The following is an 18,876-nucleotide window of genomic DNA, read 5'->3' as shown; positions in this document are numbered from 1 at the left end:
ATCTGCATTCCAGGAAGAAAAGGGAACATGACAAAGTCTTCTACTTGCATGGGGGCTTTGCCTTGATGTTCTGAAATGGAAGCAAACTTTCCCTAACACTGCGTCTGACTGGCCAGGGTCACACACCCAGCCTCAGACTGTCCTTGACCAAGGAAAATAATATAATACAGGGCAGAGCAAAAGCAGGTGTCCAGTTGCGAGTGCCTGAAACAGCTTATTCTTGTGTCCTTCCATCTCTTGTACGAACAACTGTAAGCCTATTTTGCCCCACCCTGTCTGTCTTATCAACTGGTTTAATCCAACCACACGCTGTCTGCCCGCCCCCTGACCAGTCCAGGCTGGGAGCAGCTGAAGGGTAGAGCCAGGGCACTGGGAGGGGCCGCGTGCGCCCTCTCGCTGAGCCCCGTCCCTCCTGTTCACAGAGGACGCTGCTGGAGGCGGCCGTGGAGAGCGTCTACGTGACCAGCGCGGGCGTCGGGCGGCTCGTGCGAGCCTATTACCAGCAGCTGGGCAGGGTCCTGCGGGACCATGAGGAACGCAAGCTGGAGCAGCTGAGGACCCTGCAGGGTACAGCGTCCTCCGCGGGGGAGGCCCGCAGCTAGGAGCCAGGCGTGCTCCGGGTGCAGGGCCGAGAGGGGCCTCAGGCTTCTAAAGTTCCATTTTGGGGAGTCGTATGTTGTGCAGCCTGTGATGGAAGCCTGGCGTCCCCACCCCGCCCTGCCCCCTGGGGACCGCGGGCGGTGTCGACGGCTCTCCGTGAGCAGGCGTGTCCTGCTGAACCCGCCACGCGGCACCCACCCCAGCCCTGCAGAGCTGAGCCCTCAAACACGTACCTTGACTGCCGTGTGTTGCATGTTGTAGGAGAGAGGATGGAGAATTACAAGCTGCGGAAAAAGCAAGAACTCAGTGACCCTGCATCGGGGGACAAGATGGCGGGTGGAACTCGTGAAGCACCCCCAGGCGTCCACGAGAGGTGAGGTCTCCACGCTCAGCCCCCAGCTGTCATGTTTCTCTCGCAGCTTCCGCCGCTGGTGTGGACGCCCAGGAGCCCTGCCTGGCTCCCTGCTCTGCCCGCGCCCCCGCCCCCCAACAGGGGCCCGGCACAGGGCTCTGCCCGTCAGGTGTGGCCCGGGCTGCGTTTCTAGTTCTCACGGGCGCTCACAGCCCCGACGCAGCACTGCCCCCTCTCTCCTACCTCAGGGTCTCCCAGAAGCGGACCCTGGCCTGAGGCTGGGGGGCAGGTTGCCATGGGAGGCGGCCCCAGGAAGCTCAGGGAGGGAGCAGAAGGGAGGCCGACAGTGTCTCTGCTGCTGCCTTCGCTGTGGCTGCCACACGCCACACCAGGGGGCAGGGGGCCTCACGGTTCCCAGGGCGGTGCCTGGGCGGGTGCTGCTGTTTCTCTGAGCCCCACGTGCCCTGGGAGCCAGGTGTCCTCCGGCCAGAGGCTGTGGGAGGAGCCTTCCCAGGCCTGCTCAGGCTGTTGGCAGAATCCAGTGCCTTGTAGAACTCAGGCCCCTGTTCCCTGTGGCCGTCCGCGGGGAGTCCCCTGGCCGCCATGTGTGACCCCCAGTTTCAGCGCAGCCATACCGAGGTCCTCTCTGCCTTCTTCCTCTGCCCCGTCTCTGACTCCAGCTAGAGAACGGTCTCTGCTTTTAAGGGCTCCCTCGTCAAGGGCTCCGCCCAGCTGCGTCCTCCACCAATCGGGACTGGGCTGCCGCCCTCCTGGCTTCTCAGGTGCACACCCAGGAAAGCAGCTGCCTGGTTTATAGGGAGGAGCTAGGACGATTCTGCAGCTTCAGATTAGGGTGGGCCCTTCGGAGAATGCCCCCGCCCCAGCCCGGGGTTACAACCTTTTTCTCGGGTAAAGAAATCGCTTGCTGCTCAGACACTTGGCAGCTGCAGGGCCTCAGGGACACCCGGCCCCTCTGAGCTCCTCCTGCCCTCACCTCTTCTGCTCTCAGCCCTGCTGATGCCCCCGAGCCACCCTGAGGCCCAGTGGAAGATGGGCCCGAGATTCCGTAGGCCCCCAGAGTGAACCGCTTTCCTGACACAGTGAATTGTGGCTGTTCTTCTCACGCGGCTCCCAGGGCTCACGGTGGCTCTCAGTCACTGGTTCACAGGGCGCGGCGGGCCCCTGGGAAAGGCCTCCGAGCCCCGCCGGCCACGCAGGCCTCACAGCCCTCCTTCCCTCTGCCAGGGTGCGGGCGCAGCAGGGGAAGTTCCTGGCCCAGTTCACTGTGCACCCGCGCGTCCGCCTGGAGACGTGGCAGCGGAGGACGGGCGCCCTGGACCTTCTGGAAGCGCAGCTGGAGACCCAGCTGCAGGTACAAGCTTCGGGAGCAGGCGGGCCAGGGCCAGGCGGGCAGGGCGGCCGAGAGGTGGAAATAGCAACAGCAAGAGGCTGCTGGCCTTGTGACCCCAGGCCAGCAAGGGGGCCCCGGGGAGGGGACGGCACCCGCCCTCGGGGTTCCCTGTTGGATGGCGCATCAGCCTCGCGATGCGCTGGGCGCCACGAGGCCGCGGGGCTGTGTGCATCCCACGGCGCATCTGCGGTGCCCACTCAGGCCAGGCCCTGAGCACCTATCAGCCCGTCTGGTGAGCGTGTTGGGGGGTCGTCCCCTTGTCACTCCGTGGGCGGCTCCGTGTCAGGGCCCCCAGCAGCATCTCTTAGGCAGGGGTGTTGGGGACCGAGGCTCACACTTTAGGGAGAACCTACAGGGAACTCAGGCCTTGTGACAGGAGGCGGCGACCTCATCACAGAGAAATCTCATCAGTGTGCGATCACAGAGTGCAGCTCTGAAGGCTCTGAATGAAGCCGTGGCAGGGGCCAGTCCCAGCGAGGACCCAGCCAAGGGCGGGGACACCCAGACTCCGGGAGGGTCCACACAGTTAGTGAGGCGCGCGGCCCGGCCCCGTGTGGTTCATCTGGGGCCAGGAGGCAGGAGCTGAGACTCCGGGGTCAGGGGGAGTGGCTGGGGTCCGGGGCCAGCTGCCACCGCCTCCGTGGGCCGTGAGCACCTCAGCGTTCACCTCTGTAGAAAGGGGGTCCGTGACGCCCATGCGGAAGCGAGGAGGGACAGCTGCCTGGCAGGAGCTGGTTGATGTCAGCTGCCCCTGACACATGCCTCTGCCCCGCCCCCAACCTCCCCGGCTGCCTCTGGGAGAGCTCTCCTCCACGCGGGGGCACGGCCCATGGGACACCCGGCTGACCCTCTTGCTGTGCGTTCAGGAAGCCGAGCAGGGCTTCATCTCCGAGCTGGCAGCCTTGGCCCGCGTGCCCCTGGCTGAAAGCAAACCGTTTTCCAGTAGGCGCGGACCGTCAGGTACGTCGTGGGAAGTGGGGGCGGGGGCTGCAGCGGGGGGGCTCTCTGGGCTGGGAATGTGGGGTCCGGTCCCAAGTCTGCCACTAGCTAGCTGTGTGGCCTTGGGCACTGTGCTGACCCTCTCTGGGCTTTCGTGTCCTTATCTGTCAACGAGCAGCCTTAGCTGGGGGCCCCTTGCTCTCCACAGTATTTCCAATTCCCAGGTCCGCTGTTCACAGCGGTGTCTGCTGTCTGACTCTGTTTCCCCATCTGTGGAATGGGGATAATTAACCCCTCCCCCTGCTGGAGGCAGTTCAGCCACGCCACAGGCTCCTGCTGCCGGGAGAGTGGCCGGAAGGCGTGGGCAACACACAGGTCTCTTACAATAAAACTCTGCGTCCCCTGTTCCCACTGCTTCGGGAACTGCCGTAGAAACACAGCGGGAGCCTGGGGGCCAGAGCCCGAGTCTCCGCTTGGCCACGCAGGGCCGGGTGTGCGGCGCTGGGAAGCGCGTTGCCTCCCGGCCTCAGCTTCCTCTCAAGTGAAGCGCGCAGCAAAGCAGGGAGGCCCAAGTGCGCACCTGGCCCACAGGGACCCTCTTGTCGGGTGGGGCTGGGGCGAGACTGAGAGAGGCTGTCACTTGCCTGAAGTCACAGAGCCCACGTCCAGGTCCCCGTGTCTCCACAGAGAAGCCCCTGAGGACCAAAAGGAAGAAGCCTCCACTCCAGGAGAGAGGGGACCCTGGGGGGCCCAACAATGACGACCCTGCCTCCGGGGAACACCCCCCAGGATCGCTCAGGTACAACAGGGACCCGGGCTTAGCGCCTGCGGACGCTCACTGACCACCTACTGTGCGCGTCGGTGTGTGTTGCGGGGGCGGGGGGTGGGTACCCAGAATCCAAGTTCTGACCGGCTGCCTATCTTGTGTGTTTTATGCAGCAAAAGGCTGAGCCAGCAGGACAGTGACGTCGGGGACGGGGAGAATCCCAAGAAGATGCTAAAGAGAAGAAGCAACTTGTAGTTGAAGGAGAGCCGTTGGGGACTGAGCCTGAAGCCCTGGTCTGCGCGGCCCCTGAACCTGGGGAGGGCGGGGTCTGCGGAGCCCGCGCAAGTGAGGCCAGCAGACACCCCTGTGCTGGACACTTCGCAGATTTTGTGTCTCTCTGGCTCCGTCCCTCGGGGTCTCTTCCGGGCCGTCTGTACCTCCCGCCACTGAGCCCGGTGCCGCCGAGCCTGCCTTCCGCAGCGTGAGGCCCTCATTCCCGCCCGGGCCCCCGCCCTCCGCCCCTCGGGGCAGTTCGGTGGGAGCGAAGGGTCTCCAGGCATTGTTGCTGTTTTCTGGGTCGGGACCCTCCTCCTCCATCTTCTCCACCCTGCTTTCTCCGTCCCATGAACTGAGGCCACGGGCTGCCACCAGGACCTCATCAGGATACGTGTCCGCCCCTCCTGGGCCCAGCCAGCCCAGGCCCGGTCACTGGGGTCTGAGCCTCACGGCCCCACGGCCCCGACAGGGACAGAGTCAGACAGCACCCCCTTCCCACAGAGGAAGCGTTCCGGGGGCACCGCTGCCCCGTGGACGCTGAGAGTGTCCAGCAGTTCCAGAACGGCCCCACAGACCACTGCCAGGGGAGGTCTTTCCCACCCGGAAAGAACCCGGCTCTTTCCATGGGGAACAGGGACCCTGAGCCTCAGCACTGCGGATGTTTTGGGTGAGGCAGTTGTTTATTGGTGGCGGGGAGGGGGGTGTCCTGTGCATGGTGGGCTGTGTAGCGGTGCCCCTGGCCTCTACCCACCAGATGCCAAGAGTGCCCCTAGTGTGACAACCACAAGTGTCTCCAGACACTGCCCGGTGTCCCCGGGGGTCGTCCCTGATCCAAGGCCATCCCGGGGGAAGAGCTGGGCGTTTCCATACGTTTCCAGAATATTCTGGGCTCTGGGAGCCCCTGTCTCAGGGGTTTTCTGAACTGTTTATGACCTGAATTTTTATTTCGTGAAACCTGAATCAGACTCTCCAAGGCCGGAAAGAGTGGCTTCTTAACAGAAATAACCCACAATAGTGGTACCTGCCAGTCCTGATTGGCCGGCGGCCGGGATTTCCAAAGCGGACCAACGGCCCCCTCTGGTGGCAACATTAAGCATTTCATGGCTCTGAGACATCTTCAACAAGCTTCCTTCCGCAGTTTTTCCAGAACCTGGTTTGCGTTTCTATTTCTGTCCTCCGCACTGGGGCATTCTGGGGGCAGATGGCTCCCACGCTGGGAACGTCTGGTTTGGCGGGAAGGTCACGGTCACGGCGTCGCTCCACTGCCTCAGCCTCCTTGCATGGGAGCCGTCCAACCCCCAACCCGGCGCGGGTTAAGTTTCCTTTCCCAGGGGTCGTTCCTCCCCGGCCCTGGCCGCGCCGCCGCAGCTGCCACGCGGGGCAGTAGGGGGCACGTAACTCTTGATAATGACCTGAATGACGACACCCCCGTCAGGCCAGTGGGCCATTCATTTTATTTTTTTCACAAGCTTTGAATTCAGAAATAAGAGCCACAATAAGTCGGTTGTTAAGTAAAAATGGGGGTGATTACAAAGGAAAACTTTGTACAAAACTTTAAAAATCTGACAGCCCCGTCGACCTCCTCAGAGGGACAAGGGCAAGGGCAACTGGAAGCAGCTGTCCGTCCCCCCCACCCCAGTCATCAGCCCTAAATGGGGACGAGGGGCCCCTTTCTGAGTGTGAACCTGGCTCGGTCGGACTCTCCAGAGCTGGCTGGAAGGACACACACAGACCAGAAGGACATCATGCCAGTGACGCGCGCCACGGAGACCGGGGTTTCCGACACAGACGCGGATGACATTTCTCAAAGTTGCCCTGAGAGTTCACAGACGTCGGGGGGCCAGGGCGGGGGGCTTCTCTCCAGTGTAGACGCAGGAGGGGGACGAGGCGGCAACGTCTCCCCATTGAGAGTGGGGGGGCGGCTGCCCTGAGGGCTTGAGGTCGCGGCATTGTGCCCACACTGGTCCTCAGCGACTTCCCGCCAGACGCCCTCAGACTTGCATACGTAACTCAATAACATGCATCAACTACCCTAGAACAGCTACGAGGGTGCAAAGGAACCGCTCCCGAGTCGCGGAGCCGGGGCTGTGGAGTGCGAGGGACGTACGAGACGATGCTAGGACCTGTGCTCACTACGGAGGGCGATGAGGACGCCATGCTCAGCGCGGGCGTCGGCATGACACACAACTCGGGGCAAGGGGTTTCCAAGCAAACATACCACACTAGTACCACTTCTTCCTAAACGCGAAAGGAAAGAACTTCATTCTCGTGTCCCCCCCCACCCATCGGTTCCAAAGAAAACTATGGGTCTGAAAACCACTGGCGGGGGAAGGAATGGACATCATTCCCAGAATCCTTCACTCTAGCTCATCCACTCGTCGGTGGTCAACCGAGGCTGGTGATGTTGGAGCGGCCACCAGGGGGCGCCACGATGCGGTGGCCGGTGCGCCGGGGGTTGTTGTCGTCTATCTGGGCACCTGGAAGAGACAGAGCCGATCGCTTTAGTTACCAGCTCCACTCGCTGCTCCTGAAGACTGGGTGCCCCCACCCCGCCACGTCCCTGGCCTTCGGGACACAGTCCTCATCTCTGCCCGGCCCAGGCCCATCTCTGGAGAGGCACCCCCACCTCCACAGGGCGCACTGCTCTCTCCTTGGAGCCCCTCAGGCCCTGGGACACCCTCTGACATTGAGCGCTTTCTTGTCTGGCTTTACGTTCTTGAGACAGGTGGGCACCCACTAATCGGCCTACTGCGTGCAGGCACAGACGTGGTGCTTTAACATAGGCTGTCGAGCTTAGAGCACACAATACTACAGGAGGGGAATTTGAAGGTTGGCTCACATTTCTTGGGGACACACCTAGAGGTCTGTATCCAGGGCCCGACGCTCCGAAGGTGTTCTGTGCGTGGTGTGCTTGGGTGTGCACGTGTGTGTGCGCGCATGGGCATGAGCTACTCACAGCTGCAGTCACCCACCCCATTTGCAACGGGCAGGTCTGCATGGCGGAGGCAGCGGTTTTTATTTAAAATCTGCAAAGCCAGCCACCTCTTCTAATCTCATGCATCCTCTTGCAGTTCAGTGAAGATTTAAGCCCCTAGCACCAAGCCCAGCGTCGGGTGCTCGGGAAGCATATCCGGGACGCGTGGAGGGCGAGGGGTGGCTAACGCCGGGAGGAAGGGGCATTGTGGGGAAGGCTCTGGGTCCAGTCGGGAGGCTGAGGTTCCAGGACAGTGCGCGCCTGCAGCCTGGGCAATTTGCAGTCACACACGCCCCTCGTTTGGCCCCACTTCCTTTTCCGAAAAACAGGAGCAGAGGCCCCTCCGCCCGTCACACTGGGTGACCTGGGTAAGCCACGGGCAAGTGGACTAGGGTGCCAACTTGGATTCTCCCTCCTTGTTTCACTGGCAGACAGCGTATCTTCCCAGTGGTTCGGGAATCTCCTGAAGGCCCCAAAATCAGGCCTCTGCTTACCACCTCTTCCCCTCACGATCACCTGCACCTTCCTGGCGCCAGGTCGGCTTCTCTGTAAATACCCGCCGGGACAAAAGGGCCCCCGCACCATAAACCGCGCCACACCTCTGTGACGTCACCCCATGCAGACAGGCACAAGGATGCCTGTGAGGCTGCTCCTGGTGTCGAGATGCAGGTGGCGGCCAATGAAGCCGCCGGTCACGCGGCTGTGAGGCTGGCCCAGGGCCATGCTGGGGGCCTCAGGGCGGGGCGGGGGTTGGGGGCGCTGGTCACGGGACCTTCCAGCTGACTGCCTCGCTGCTTTTCTCGGGTGTTCTCTCCGCGTTTGACACCAAGCGCGAGCGGCATGACTTGAGAAAAGCGGTTTGCAAGCCCGACGGCACTTCCCGGCGCTGCGCCCAACCCCTGTCCTGGCGACTGGGGTTGCCAGGTGAGAAATCGAGTTGTGTTTAGGGTCTGGTTGTGCAAAAACACCAGCTCTCTGTGAACGCTCGCGGCACATCAGCGTATACAAAGCTCTTGCGTGAAAGGCTCTTGGAAAGTGGCGTGGACTGGCCTGAGGGACCCCCGATTTACACCCCACTGCACAGTCACTGAGCTCGACGCTCCCCAAATGGAGAACAGGTCCGCCACGCCCACCATTTAAATCGATATTTCATCTCCTCTCCGCCCCTTCCACTCTTTCGCTAAGCGTCCCCCCTTTTCTGTTTCGAGGTCCTGCACGCCTGCCAGGCCAGGAGTCAGCCCCCCGAGGGCTCCCTGACCAAGCTCGGCCCGCCTCCTGTTTTCGTATAGTCCACAATTTAAAAAGAGGTCTTACATTTTTAAATGGCTGCATTTTGATTGCCATTTCATAGCTTATAATATCTTGGTATAATGAGCCTGAAATACTTTACTACCTGGCCCCTTAAGAAAAAGTTTGCTGGCCCCAGACGAGACTGAGGGCTTATTCATCACCACATTCCCGGAGCCTAGCACATGCTGTCGCCTCCAATATTGTGCGGGGCGACCCCACTTCCATGTTCCCAATGTGTGCGTGGCTGCCCCCCTGTGGTGATCCTGCAAAATTGCAGGCACATGTACCCAAGACGATGACCACGTCTGAGCAACAGCGCCAACTTCAGGTTTTGCCCAAGTGCATTCCTTGAGCACCAAGTCCCAGTTGTTTGACACTGAATTTCTCGAGGCTGTAATTTCCTTTTTAAAGAAATAGTAACAGCAACACTCTACACACAGGGTTGTGAGGACAAGTCATGAATCCCAAGAGCACGTGATAAAGTGCAGTGGACAGGACAGGCTCAAGATGGTGGCTCTTCTGTCATCACGCCACGCTTAGCTCCATGGGTAAGGGTGTAAAAATGTCTCCAAGTGTGACTCAGGATGAGCCAATTTCTAGGTGGACTCCTCAAAGCCAGGGTCAGGTAGCTCTCTGCTGCCTGTGGGCCCCCGTGGCGCCCTGGCCTCCCCCAGCCCACGCTGCCCCGCCCAGAGGAGCGGAAGAGGGCGTCCCCGGGTCCCCTCCTTGCTGCGTGCCGGAGGCCACGCGCCCATTTCCACAGGAGCGTGGGCCCCTGGCAACTGCTGTGGTGCGGAGCCTCGGCCGCTGGGGGCCCTACCTGATAAGCTGAAGTTGGACTGGTGGAGGTTTCTGATGGGCGGAGGCTGGTGCTTGGAAGGCGAGGATTTGGCAGAAGGAGCAGGAGTTGCATATTTGGGTGTAGCTGGCACCTCGTACACGGGACCGTCGTACATGCCCCTGGGGACCCCTTGCAACCCAGAGACCTAAACAGAGGGAGGGCAGGGCGACTGAAGGACCCGGTGCACAGGAGCCCGCAGGTTCAGAGCCCTGCAAGCAGGACAGAGACCGAGGCGGCCACAGGGAGGCACACACCACACAGGCACCCGCTGACCCCGTGGACGCACAAGTGCGCCACACATGCAACACGCACATGCAGGCATGCACGCAGGCACACAAGCCGGCCCTTCTGGCAAACATCAGCCCTTTAGTGTGGGAAGCAGGTTGCCATGGTGACAGGAGGGCTCCCCCCGCCCCCCGCCATTAGGGAAGACCATGGACCACGGGTGGAAGTTTATCTGAAGCATGAGCAAGCTCCCCGCTCTGAGCTGGACCAGAGACCGGCCGGAGCCTGCTCCACGCCCTTTTCCCTCCCAGGGTCAGTGCTAAGTCTCTCCAAGGAAAAGCAGGAAAGAAGGGTGCAGAATGGGAGGGGTGAGGAGGGTGATGGGCCACTCTCAAATGCGCTCAGTTGGGTATTTTCGTTAAAACGGCGATGCTGCGGGCTCAGAGCCTTCCCAGCCATGACGCTGGTCCGTCCTTCACAGCGTCGGGCGCCAGGTTCCAGTCTGCAGGAGGAGGGTCGCGACCCCGCACAGAGCGGGTGGGGACCCGGTGCACGCTGGCCAGCCACACCCAGCTCTCTGCCCGCCCCCACGGGCGCACACCCCTCTACACTGCGCCATGCTCGGCGACCCCCACAGTCAGTTCCGACTCAGCCCTGAGAAGCAGGCAGGACAGTCCCACGGCTCGCATGGTGGTGATGCGCGCTCACGCCACACCCGAGGACGCAGACACGCACCTTGCTCCTGATTCTGACGCGCTGGTAGAGATACTCGGGGAAGGGCTTCCGCGGGATGAAGCGGCCCATGCCCTTGCTGACGCTGAGGCTGCCGTCCTCGAAGACGATCTTGCCCTGGCTGACGACCACCAGCGGGGAGCCGTGGCACTCCATGCCCTCAAAGATATTGTACTCCACGGCCTGCCGGCGAGAACCGCCGCTGAGCCGCGCGGCCCGGGCACCGGCCTGCGCCCCCCAGACCCGGCACCGCTCCTCCGGGCTGTGCGGCACCCCGCTGCCCGCCCCTCGCTGCTGGGCACCTGGGGGTGAGGGGCTGTCTAGAACCAAGCTAACCCTGCCTGACACGGCAGGAAGGGGAATGGGCCTGGGAGTCAGGCACCGCGGCTGCACCGTGTATAAACGGATGCTTCTGTGTCTTTTTACACAATGTGTTTTCTTTAGGATGAGGGTAATTTTCGAAAATTAAGTTACTGGGCAAAGGGATGTGAGCTGTGTTTGAGGCACTCACTACCTCTTGCCAAAGTGCATCCTGAAGGCTTCAACCCAACCGACAGTACAAGGGCCATGGGGCGGGGACACCCTGCAAGGGGCAGCTCCTCCCAGCAATGGGGAAGGTCGTTTTTATATTCTCTCTCTCTCCCTCTCTCTTTCTCTTTCTTTTTTCGAATTTGAAAGACAAAACACTTCCTTAAACTACATTCTTTTCATTACTCCTAATGTGAGTACAACCGGCACTAGGCGACTGCTTTCAATTATTTAAAAAGTAGGTCAGGTGCCTGGCAAAGGAATTCAAGATTCAAACAGTACGTGCTTTTGAAAAAGTCGGTCCCTCTTCTGAGGCAGAGGCCGCGGCCTCAGGCGGCCTTTTCCGCCCCGTGAGTTTCCAAGTGTGAATGGTGGCCTCGCGTGTGGCAAGCGCTCCACGCACCTTCGCCTTTTGTCAGCATCCACGTCGGCGCATGCCCGCGGTTTAAAAGAGCCTCTATTGCTCGCTGACCTGCTGGGCTGTACCCCACCACGGGGACGTACCATTGGCCACTGGACCAGCTCAAGGGATGGACAATCGGGCCGCTTCTCTGCCTTTGCTAATAAACGCCAGGCCGAAAGGCCCGTCTGTGCCCACGCCAGCAGGGGGGCCCATCTTTCTGGAGGTGGAGTTTGCGCCCAAGGCGTAAATGGGTTTGACCTTTGATGGGTCCGCCCTCCAAAAAGGCGGCACCTGGTTTCAATTTCCAGAAAACCCCTGAGCTCGCCTGGCTCCCGTGGTCCGACCACACCTGCCTCCAACAAACGCCTGGCGCTCAGTCTCTGGCACAGGTGAGAAATACTAGCATCTGATCATCACAATTTGCACCTGGTTAATTGTAAGTGCGACTGGGTCTGTTTTTAAGTGAATATCAACCATACGTTCATTTCTCCTGTGTCACTGTGTTGCGTTCCTGCACTGCTCTACTTGCTGGGTTCTGGGGATGGGTGTTGGGGGATGGACCGCACCCTCAGGTTTGCTGGACGAGTGAAGGCATCCAGTGCACACAGGACGCAAAGCGCAGAGACAGCCCACAGGCTCGGGGAGCGACCCCCAGGCTGTGCACACACACAACCGCGCCGGGTGCGGCCCCTCCCTGGGCTGCCTCTGAGCAGCAGACACAAAACAGAGCAGGCGGTTTCTAAAACAGATCCCAGCCTTTCCAGCTTGTTAACTAAACTGAGGACCAACGTGGGACCTGGTACTTCCCCTGGTCTGAGAACGTTCCCGTCTGGGGCAAGCGCCGAGAGAGGGGGCGGGGCCGGGGCAGGGAGACAGACGGCACGTGCTCGGAACAGCCACGGAGCCGGCCCTGCGCCCCCCATCTCTCCAGCTGGCGGAGAGACCCGAGTGGCTGAGTCGCGCCGGGTACCAGACCGCAGCCCGGCTGCCAACTGCACACCCCGGGTCTCCCGGGAGGTTTCCAGGTGGCTGCAGAGCCACACCCGCCCACCCAAGCCAGGACTTACCGACTTGTGGCTCTTGGCTGTTATGGTCTTCACCTTGTCGGGGTCCCAGATGACCACGTCGGCGTCCGAGCCCACGGCGATCCGCCCTTTTCTGGGGTACAGGTTAAAGATCTTGGCTGCATTGGTGCTGGTGACCGCGACAAACTGGTTCTCATCCATTTTGCCGGTAGCCTAAGGACGGGATCCGCGGGTGAGAAGACCAGCCCGTAACAGGGCCGGGAGAAGGGCCGACAGGCACAGACACCGAAACCTGAAACTGGCGGCAGAGTCCTCGAGAGGAGTCCTCACTTGTCTCCTGCCCCCAGCTGCCCCATCAGAGCGGAGGCTGAATTAACCGCTCACAGGCAGGCTGACTCTTGCGGAACAGCCATTGCAGCATCGTACCAGTGGCACTGGGCCCAAGCTTCTAGAATGTTCCTGGGGGGGGTAGACGGGGTGCCGCCTTACCACTGCTTTGTCCCAGACGACGGTCATCCGCTCCTCGATCCCGTTGACACCCTCGGGGATCAGCGTGAAGTTATCCTTGCCCACCGCCTTCTGGGCGGTGCTGTAGGGACAGTGGCCACTACCCGTGACCTGCAGGTCTCCACTGGCAAGAACGGAAACAGGGCGGGGTTCAGAGCTGAGTTCAGACTGAAGGGCAAATCCCAACTTCAGACGCCCGACAAAGGCTCGAGCCTAGCACCCCAGAGCGGCTCCGGGGAACGGGCTTGGGGCGCATCACGGGCACTGGGGAGTGATATCGGGAGGCCCTTTGGCCGCGGTGTCGGGCCACAAACTGGAAGGACCCTGGGCACGGGGAGCCGGTTCTAGGTCAGTGTGGCTCCGGGCTGGTCTGGATAAGGCTCCCCAGGCAAGCCTCCTCTCCCACACCTGGAAGAGAGGGATCCGGCCAGAAGAGAGGCCAGGCTGTCCTGCCCCCAAATGCTCTGACCCTGGGGTGGCCGGGCCCGGGGAGCAATCAGGTGCTGCCTGTGGGACGGGGTGGGGCTTGTGCATCTCACTTTGTGAGGAGAGAACCCTGGGGCCCCCAGGAAGGGTGGGGCTTGGTCTGACTTAGGTTTTAAAATATCTGGGTGCCGGCTGGGAGCAGACAGGGATACACGGGGACACGAAGGGGGCAGGACGGCGGCAGAAAAGCCTGTCGGGGCAGAGAGCGCGGCAGCCTGAGCCGGGATGGCCACAGCCAAGGGGCGGCTTGTGGCCGGGGTCTGTCCCCGACTTGGACTTGGAGCCGCCCACCAGGCACCAGGCTGCCGGCGAGGAGGACGCTGCGGGCTGTGTGAGTCCAGGGTTTCACACCTTTCGGGGGGGGGACCAGATTTCCGCGGGGGGTACATGCCCTTGGCCCCTTGCGCCTCCTTCCGACCAGAAGCCCCATCTTCTCCTTGCCGGTCAGGCGAACTCCGCCTCATCCCCGGGCCCCAGGCTGCGCTCCCTCCTCCTCCCTGAAGCCTCTGTGAGCCTCCCGGCTCTGAGCGTGCACTCTGCCCGCCCCCCACCCCCGAGCGGCCAGCACCGCACAGCACCGGGCCTGCTCTCGCGGCCCTGAGAGTTCTCCCCTTGCCCGGCTAACCGCATGGAAGTGGCGAACGTGGCTGTGCCCCTCCTGTGTGCGCGCAGCACAGCGCAGCGGCCACTGAGCGAGCCGGAAGTTCCAGGCCCTCACCCACACGGTCTCCCGGCCAGCTCTGCCGACACGCCACGCCAGGCAGAGGCGTCGCAGGCGACGGGACCTGCCCAGAGCCCATCAGTATTCCTAACCCCGGTGGCCCCCTGATGTGCACGGGGGGCGAGGGACAAACGCGGGGTGCTCCCGTAGTCGCTGGAGGCGCAGGAGGTGGCCCAGCGCCTGAGCCAGCCCGGTCTCCATCCCCCGCCCCCGCCCCGCGGAAGCCCCTCCCAGCTCTCACCAGGCCAGCAGGGAGGTCAAGTGGTCGGGCGTGGTGGGGTCCGGGCTCAGGGGAGGGGAGGTCACAAACGCCGCCGCCTTAGCCCAGTTCTTGCTCCAGTAGTGGGTGCCATCGGTCCCCAGGCTGGCGGCGATGGGCTCGCCAAACACAAGGGGGCCTTGGGGGACACAGACAGACACGCGCAGTTAACAGCGAATGGTCTCTCGTGGGAGATGCCGATGTAAAAAAGCAGATCTCAGGCCACAGAAAGCAAACCGGCTAAAGGCGGTGAGCAGCCCGTCCTCCTCCCAGGCTTCACCCCGGAGACCCCGCGCCCACACTCAGCGCCCCGCGGCCGCGCGCAGCAGGTGCCGCTGGCCGTGCCCTCGGCGTTGGGACAGGACTACGACCTCCTTTCACAGAGGGGTCAACGGAGGCACAGAGACGTGATCTGCTCTCTCAGTCAGGGTCCTGCCAGAGGTCAGGGGTTGAGTTCAAGTGTCACATTTGGGAGGTGATGCCAGGACACCCTGGCTGGGCGCTGAGGACGTGGCACGGGGGAAACACGTCAAGTGAAGGTGAGTGATCCCTGAGTCACGGCTGGGGCCTTGCAGCTCAGTGCACGGGACCCCTTCCGCACTGCGACAGCCTCAGAGCGCCCCGCCCCGGGGACAGGGGGCTGGGCTGTGCATCCAACCTGCTGCTTCCCGAGCACCCACTTCCTCGAATTTCACCCCGCCTTTCGGGGAGGGGACAGACATGCCTCCTGGAACACCCTTTGTGTGAGAGACAAAGGCCGAGGGGGGGAGGGGAGAAGCAGTGCAGGCCCGCAACACTGCTGCAGTTACCCAGCCACCCCTGCGGCGCAGACGCCCTCGCCCAAGGTCGCCCTCGCCCAAGGTCGCCCTCGCCCAAGGTCGCATGCCACACGTGGCGCCTCTGGAGTCGAATCTGAAACTGCTGGCCCCATCCTCCCTTCCCAAATGTGCAGGAGGCCCCGGGGCGCGGGCTCGGCAGCGGGCAGCGAGTCTCCACCCTGGGCGGGGGCCCCCATCAGTGAACTTGGACTTGCCCAACGCCCCGCCCTCAGCAGGCCCGTGCTGGGCTGCGCACCTTTCTTCCGGGCCAGGGTGATGATGTCTGCTGCGCTCTTGCTCATCACCTTGGTGATGTACACGGGGCAGTTGATCCGGCCCGCGATGGTGATGGCCCGGAACACGGCCTCGGCCTCCAGCTGGGGACACAGCAAAGCCCGGGTCACCGGAGGGAGGGCGCGAGGGCAGGCACTCCCCACCCCCACGTCCCCAGGGCCCCTCGGAACCGCAGGGCTCCGATCTTCGTTGCGTATGGTCAGAGGAAACCCTGCCGCCTCAAAGGGGAGGAAATATGGCAGATTGTAAAAAAGAAAGCAAACGTTAAGCCAACATGGACTTGGTTAGAGGGCCAGGAGACAGAATTACAGTCGTAGGCCGCTCGGAAGAATTCTGTGTGTTCTGTCAGGAGGGCACAAACCGGGCAGCATCAGCAGGCCCGCGAGATGGCGCGTCGTTCACAACATGCCTGACGCAAGGGAGCCCATGTGCCCCCTGTGCACCGTCCCCCCCCCATAGCTGAGGCTGCTATGCTGGGTCTCTGCCCTCCAGACCGGTGCCTCTTGAACAAAAGGTCCAGTTACGTTGTATGCAGTTTTGTTTTTAATTTCCAGTCCGTGACACCCCGAGCGTGGCAGGCACGTAGCACCTGCGGCAGCATCCGTGTGCTGTGAGTCTGTGGGCGCTGCTGCGGGTCTGCCCTGACCTCTCACCAGGGACCAGAGACCCGCAGTTCGTGGGGACAGTGGAGCTCCCGTGCCGAGCCCCTGGGGGAAGGATCTCTCTAGCTGAGCTGTGTCCCCAGGTGTCCGGCACGGGCCGGGCCCAGAGCAGAGGTCTGGGGGGACGGATGTGATTTAATAAGGATTCAGGGGACATCCTCGATTCAAAGGCTCCCAGGATGCCCTGCTCGCCTTCCTCTGTCCCCGCACCCACACTCACAGACGCACACGCTAGCACACGCTCCCACATACACACACATGCACAGAGTGCATGCACCGTCTGCGGTGCACACAGTGCTCACACCCCCATGCGCACATACACGGGCTCACTCGCAAGTGCCCGCACACTCCGCCGCTCCCAGGGGAACACGTCGTTTTCCAGTCTCAGGGACGCAAGGGACAGCCGTCTCACAGGCACGAGGCCTGGGACCTGCAGCTCCACTTTCTTATCAAATACAGAGTCCTGGGTCCTTATCCAGTGTGGACACTGGACTGTCCCTGGGGCACTGGCGTGACGCTCCCGGGCTGCCTGGGCTCTGGGGGCAGGGCCCTGCCCTGGCTCCTCTGGCTGACCTGCAGGCTGCAGGGCTCCCGAGTCAGGCGTACCCGGGGAGGACCGTGTGCTGGCCTGCTCGGGGCGGGGGCTTGGGGCGGGGGCTTGGGGCGGGGGCTCGGGGCGGGCAGGGCCCTGGCTGGGCTGCTCCAGCCGGGACAGCGGTGGGCAGGCTCAGCGGTGGCAGCCACGCCCCGGGCAGGGCCCCTTTACCTCCTCAGGCCGGCTCAGAGCGTGGCCCTCGGGCCCCGTGATGCCCATGTCCAGGATCCGCTTTTGTTCCTGCAGGACAAGAGCAAGGAGGCAGCCATTACAGACCATCGGAAGTGGGGGCTGGGGGCGCTGATCCCCGACGGCCCTCCCTCCGACGGGCTGAGCCCAGGGAGGGAGGGGCTGGCAGGGCTCTTACATGGCCTGGGCGACCCAGCCCTCCCTCCACCACACCTGCCCTCCTTCCCCTGGGCAGCCCCGGACAACCATGTCATGCCTGCGCTCTGTGCCATTTCCCGGGACAGCTCAGAAAAGGGGGGGGTGACAGATGAGCCCAAAGGCCCCCCGCACCCTCCAGGCTCCGAGCCCCTGACGCAGGGCCGTCTCGGGAAGACGGTGACATTTGGGCAGCGCACGGACCCGGAGATTGAAGCCCCTGAAACTGGGAGGCCCACCCCAGGCCTGTCTCTGTGGCTCATGGCACACGGGTCAAGCCTCCATCCTGCCTCCTTTACTCTGGGGACAGGAAGCCTGTGTCCCCGGGTTCCTGTTGTGAGGCAGCGAGGCCGCAGGTGTCAAACGGCAGCGCAACACCTGGCGTATGGGCGGGGCACCTCACCCGGCGGCCGGCTCTGTGACCTGTGCACAGCGCCCCCCTCCCGGTACCTGCCCACCTTTCCAGCAGGAAGCCTCTACCTCCAGTTCATCACATAACCTCCGAGTGGCTCCCTGAGCTAATGGCCCAGATTCAGACCCTTTGCTCCGAGGTTTTCTTGTCCCAGGAATACTTTTTCTCCAAAAAAAATTGCCTTTCCCTTTGTGCCGATCTCAGTGGTGTGGCTGCTAATTTTAACTCTGCCATTTCTGGGCCATGACTCTTACCGGGAGCCCCGGGCCGGGTCCCCCATGGAAAAGCCCGCAATTTCCACGGCCTCTGTGGTTATCAGGCTCGAGCTTGTGATAGAAATGTAATCTGGAAACCGTTTCCAGATCGAACACCTGGGGGATCTATTTGAAAAATGGAATAATTGCCACTATGGAAGATGATGTTCACAAAAAGATTTTATGAGGTGGACAGATCCCTATGCGAGGTTGTTTAAATGTCATTTACTTTTGCTGTTGGGAAGGAGGGACTGGCAGAGGGAGGAAGGAGGGGGAAGGACAAAGGTGCCCTAACAGGAGGAAAACGGAGATCCCTAAAGAATGCGGCAGGTTCCTGGAGAAAGATCATGGGCTGAGTACTTGCATGATTTCTGCTCCCTCGGACGCCCTGTTAAAGTGACAGGAAAAGTACACAGAAGCCAAGAAAACACAGCGGGGACAACGGAGGCAGAACTTGGGAGGCTGTGAAGCAGACGTACAAAAGGCAGCAAACTCACGGAACTGAGGGAGTTAACTCTGAAGTCCGCCGTGGGCGAGCCGTGAGGCCCCACTTGTGACGCTTAGAACGGGGGCTCCAACGGGGGCTCTTCCGTCTCCACGGGCGCGCTGTTTAGCAGCTGCTAATGCTGAATTACACAGCCACCAACCAGCCACGCCACTCCCTCACACTAACAGTGTGAACATGTGTTTCACAGGAGACGGAACCAGAAGCGTCATGGAAGCTTTGTGCACGACAGCCCCCCCCGTCAAAACTACCAGACCCCCTGGAAAATACGCCCGGACCTATGCCCGCGGCGGAATTGTACAGTGGGACCTACACCCTGTTGCACATCATGGAATGGGAGGAGCGAATCCCACAGGCCTCGGACGGAGCAACAGAAGCCAGACAGGAGACACTGCGTGGCTCTCTTTTTATGAAGCTCAAAACCAGGCAAGCTGAGCTGCGTGTGGCGGGCGACGGCCAAGAGGCCCCAGGGAGCCGCCTCCTGGTTCCTGCGCCCCCGTGCAATGCCCTGTCCTGGGGTATTAAGCAAAGGGCCAGACCCTCAAGGTCCACAGTGCAGGCACGTCACCCCGTGGTACCGATGAGCAAACTGAGGCACGCAGACAACAGGGCCGCCA

General features: G+C 62.0%; 2 protein-coding genes across 3 annotated transcripts in view; one reads left to right on the top strand and one right to left on the bottom strand.

Moving 5' to 3' along the window:
- Positions 1-5,459, top strand: part of EVC (EvC ciliary complex subunit 1) — a 41,891-nt gene extending 36,432 nt beyond the window's left edge. The window contains exons 16-21 of the mRNA XM_054582229.1: positions 423-567; positions 862-973; positions 2,198-2,324; positions 3,230-3,323; positions 3,990-4,101; positions 4,242-5,459. Of these exons, the coding sequence (XP_054438204.1) occupies positions 423-567; positions 862-973; positions 2,198-2,324; positions 3,230-3,323; positions 3,990-4,101; positions 4,242-4,323 (672 nt within the window). The 3' untranslated portion in view covers positions 4,324-5,459. The remainder of the gene's footprint in view (positions 1-422; positions 568-861; positions 974-2,197; positions 2,325-3,229; positions 3,324-3,989; positions 4,102-4,241) is intronic.
- A 332-nt stretch (positions 5,460-5,791) lies between these two features.
- CRMP1 (collapsin response mediator protein 1) overlaps positions 5,792-18,876 on the bottom strand; it is a 48,027-nt gene continuing 34,942 nt past the window's right edge. For both annotated transcript variants that reach the window (XM_054582227.1, XM_054582228.1), the window contains exons 7-14: positions 16,876-16,944; positions 15,410-15,530; positions 14,318-14,474; positions 12,852-12,993; positions 12,405-12,575; positions 10,410-10,589; positions 9,429-9,594; positions 5,792-6,821 (exon numbers count right to left, since the gene is read on the bottom strand). In XM_054582227.1, the coding sequence (XP_054438202.1) occupies positions 6,730-6,821; positions 9,429-9,594; positions 10,410-10,589; positions 12,405-12,575; positions 12,852-12,993; positions 14,318-14,474; positions 15,410-15,530; positions 16,876-16,944 (1,098 nt within the window). In that variant the 3' untranslated portion in view covers positions 5,792-6,729. The remainder of the gene's footprint in view (positions 6,822-9,428; positions 9,595-10,409; positions 10,590-12,404; positions 12,576-12,851; positions 12,994-14,317; positions 14,475-15,409; positions 15,531-16,875; positions 16,945-18,876) is intronic.

The sequence above is a fragment of the Pteronotus mesoamericanus genome, unplaced genomic scaffold (genome assembly GCF_021234165.1).
Source record: "Pteronotus mesoamericanus isolate MK-2021 breed Mesoamerican mustached bat unplaced genomic scaffold, CSHL_Meso_final contig_68, whole genome shotgun sequence".
In the NCBI taxonomy this organism is placed as follows: domain Eukaryota; kingdom Metazoa; phylum Chordata; class Mammalia; order Chiroptera; family Mormoopidae; genus Pteronotus; species Pteronotus mesoamericanus.
Note: the sequence above shows the minus strand (reverse complement) of the source record. Positions and strands in the feature narration are given on the sequence as shown.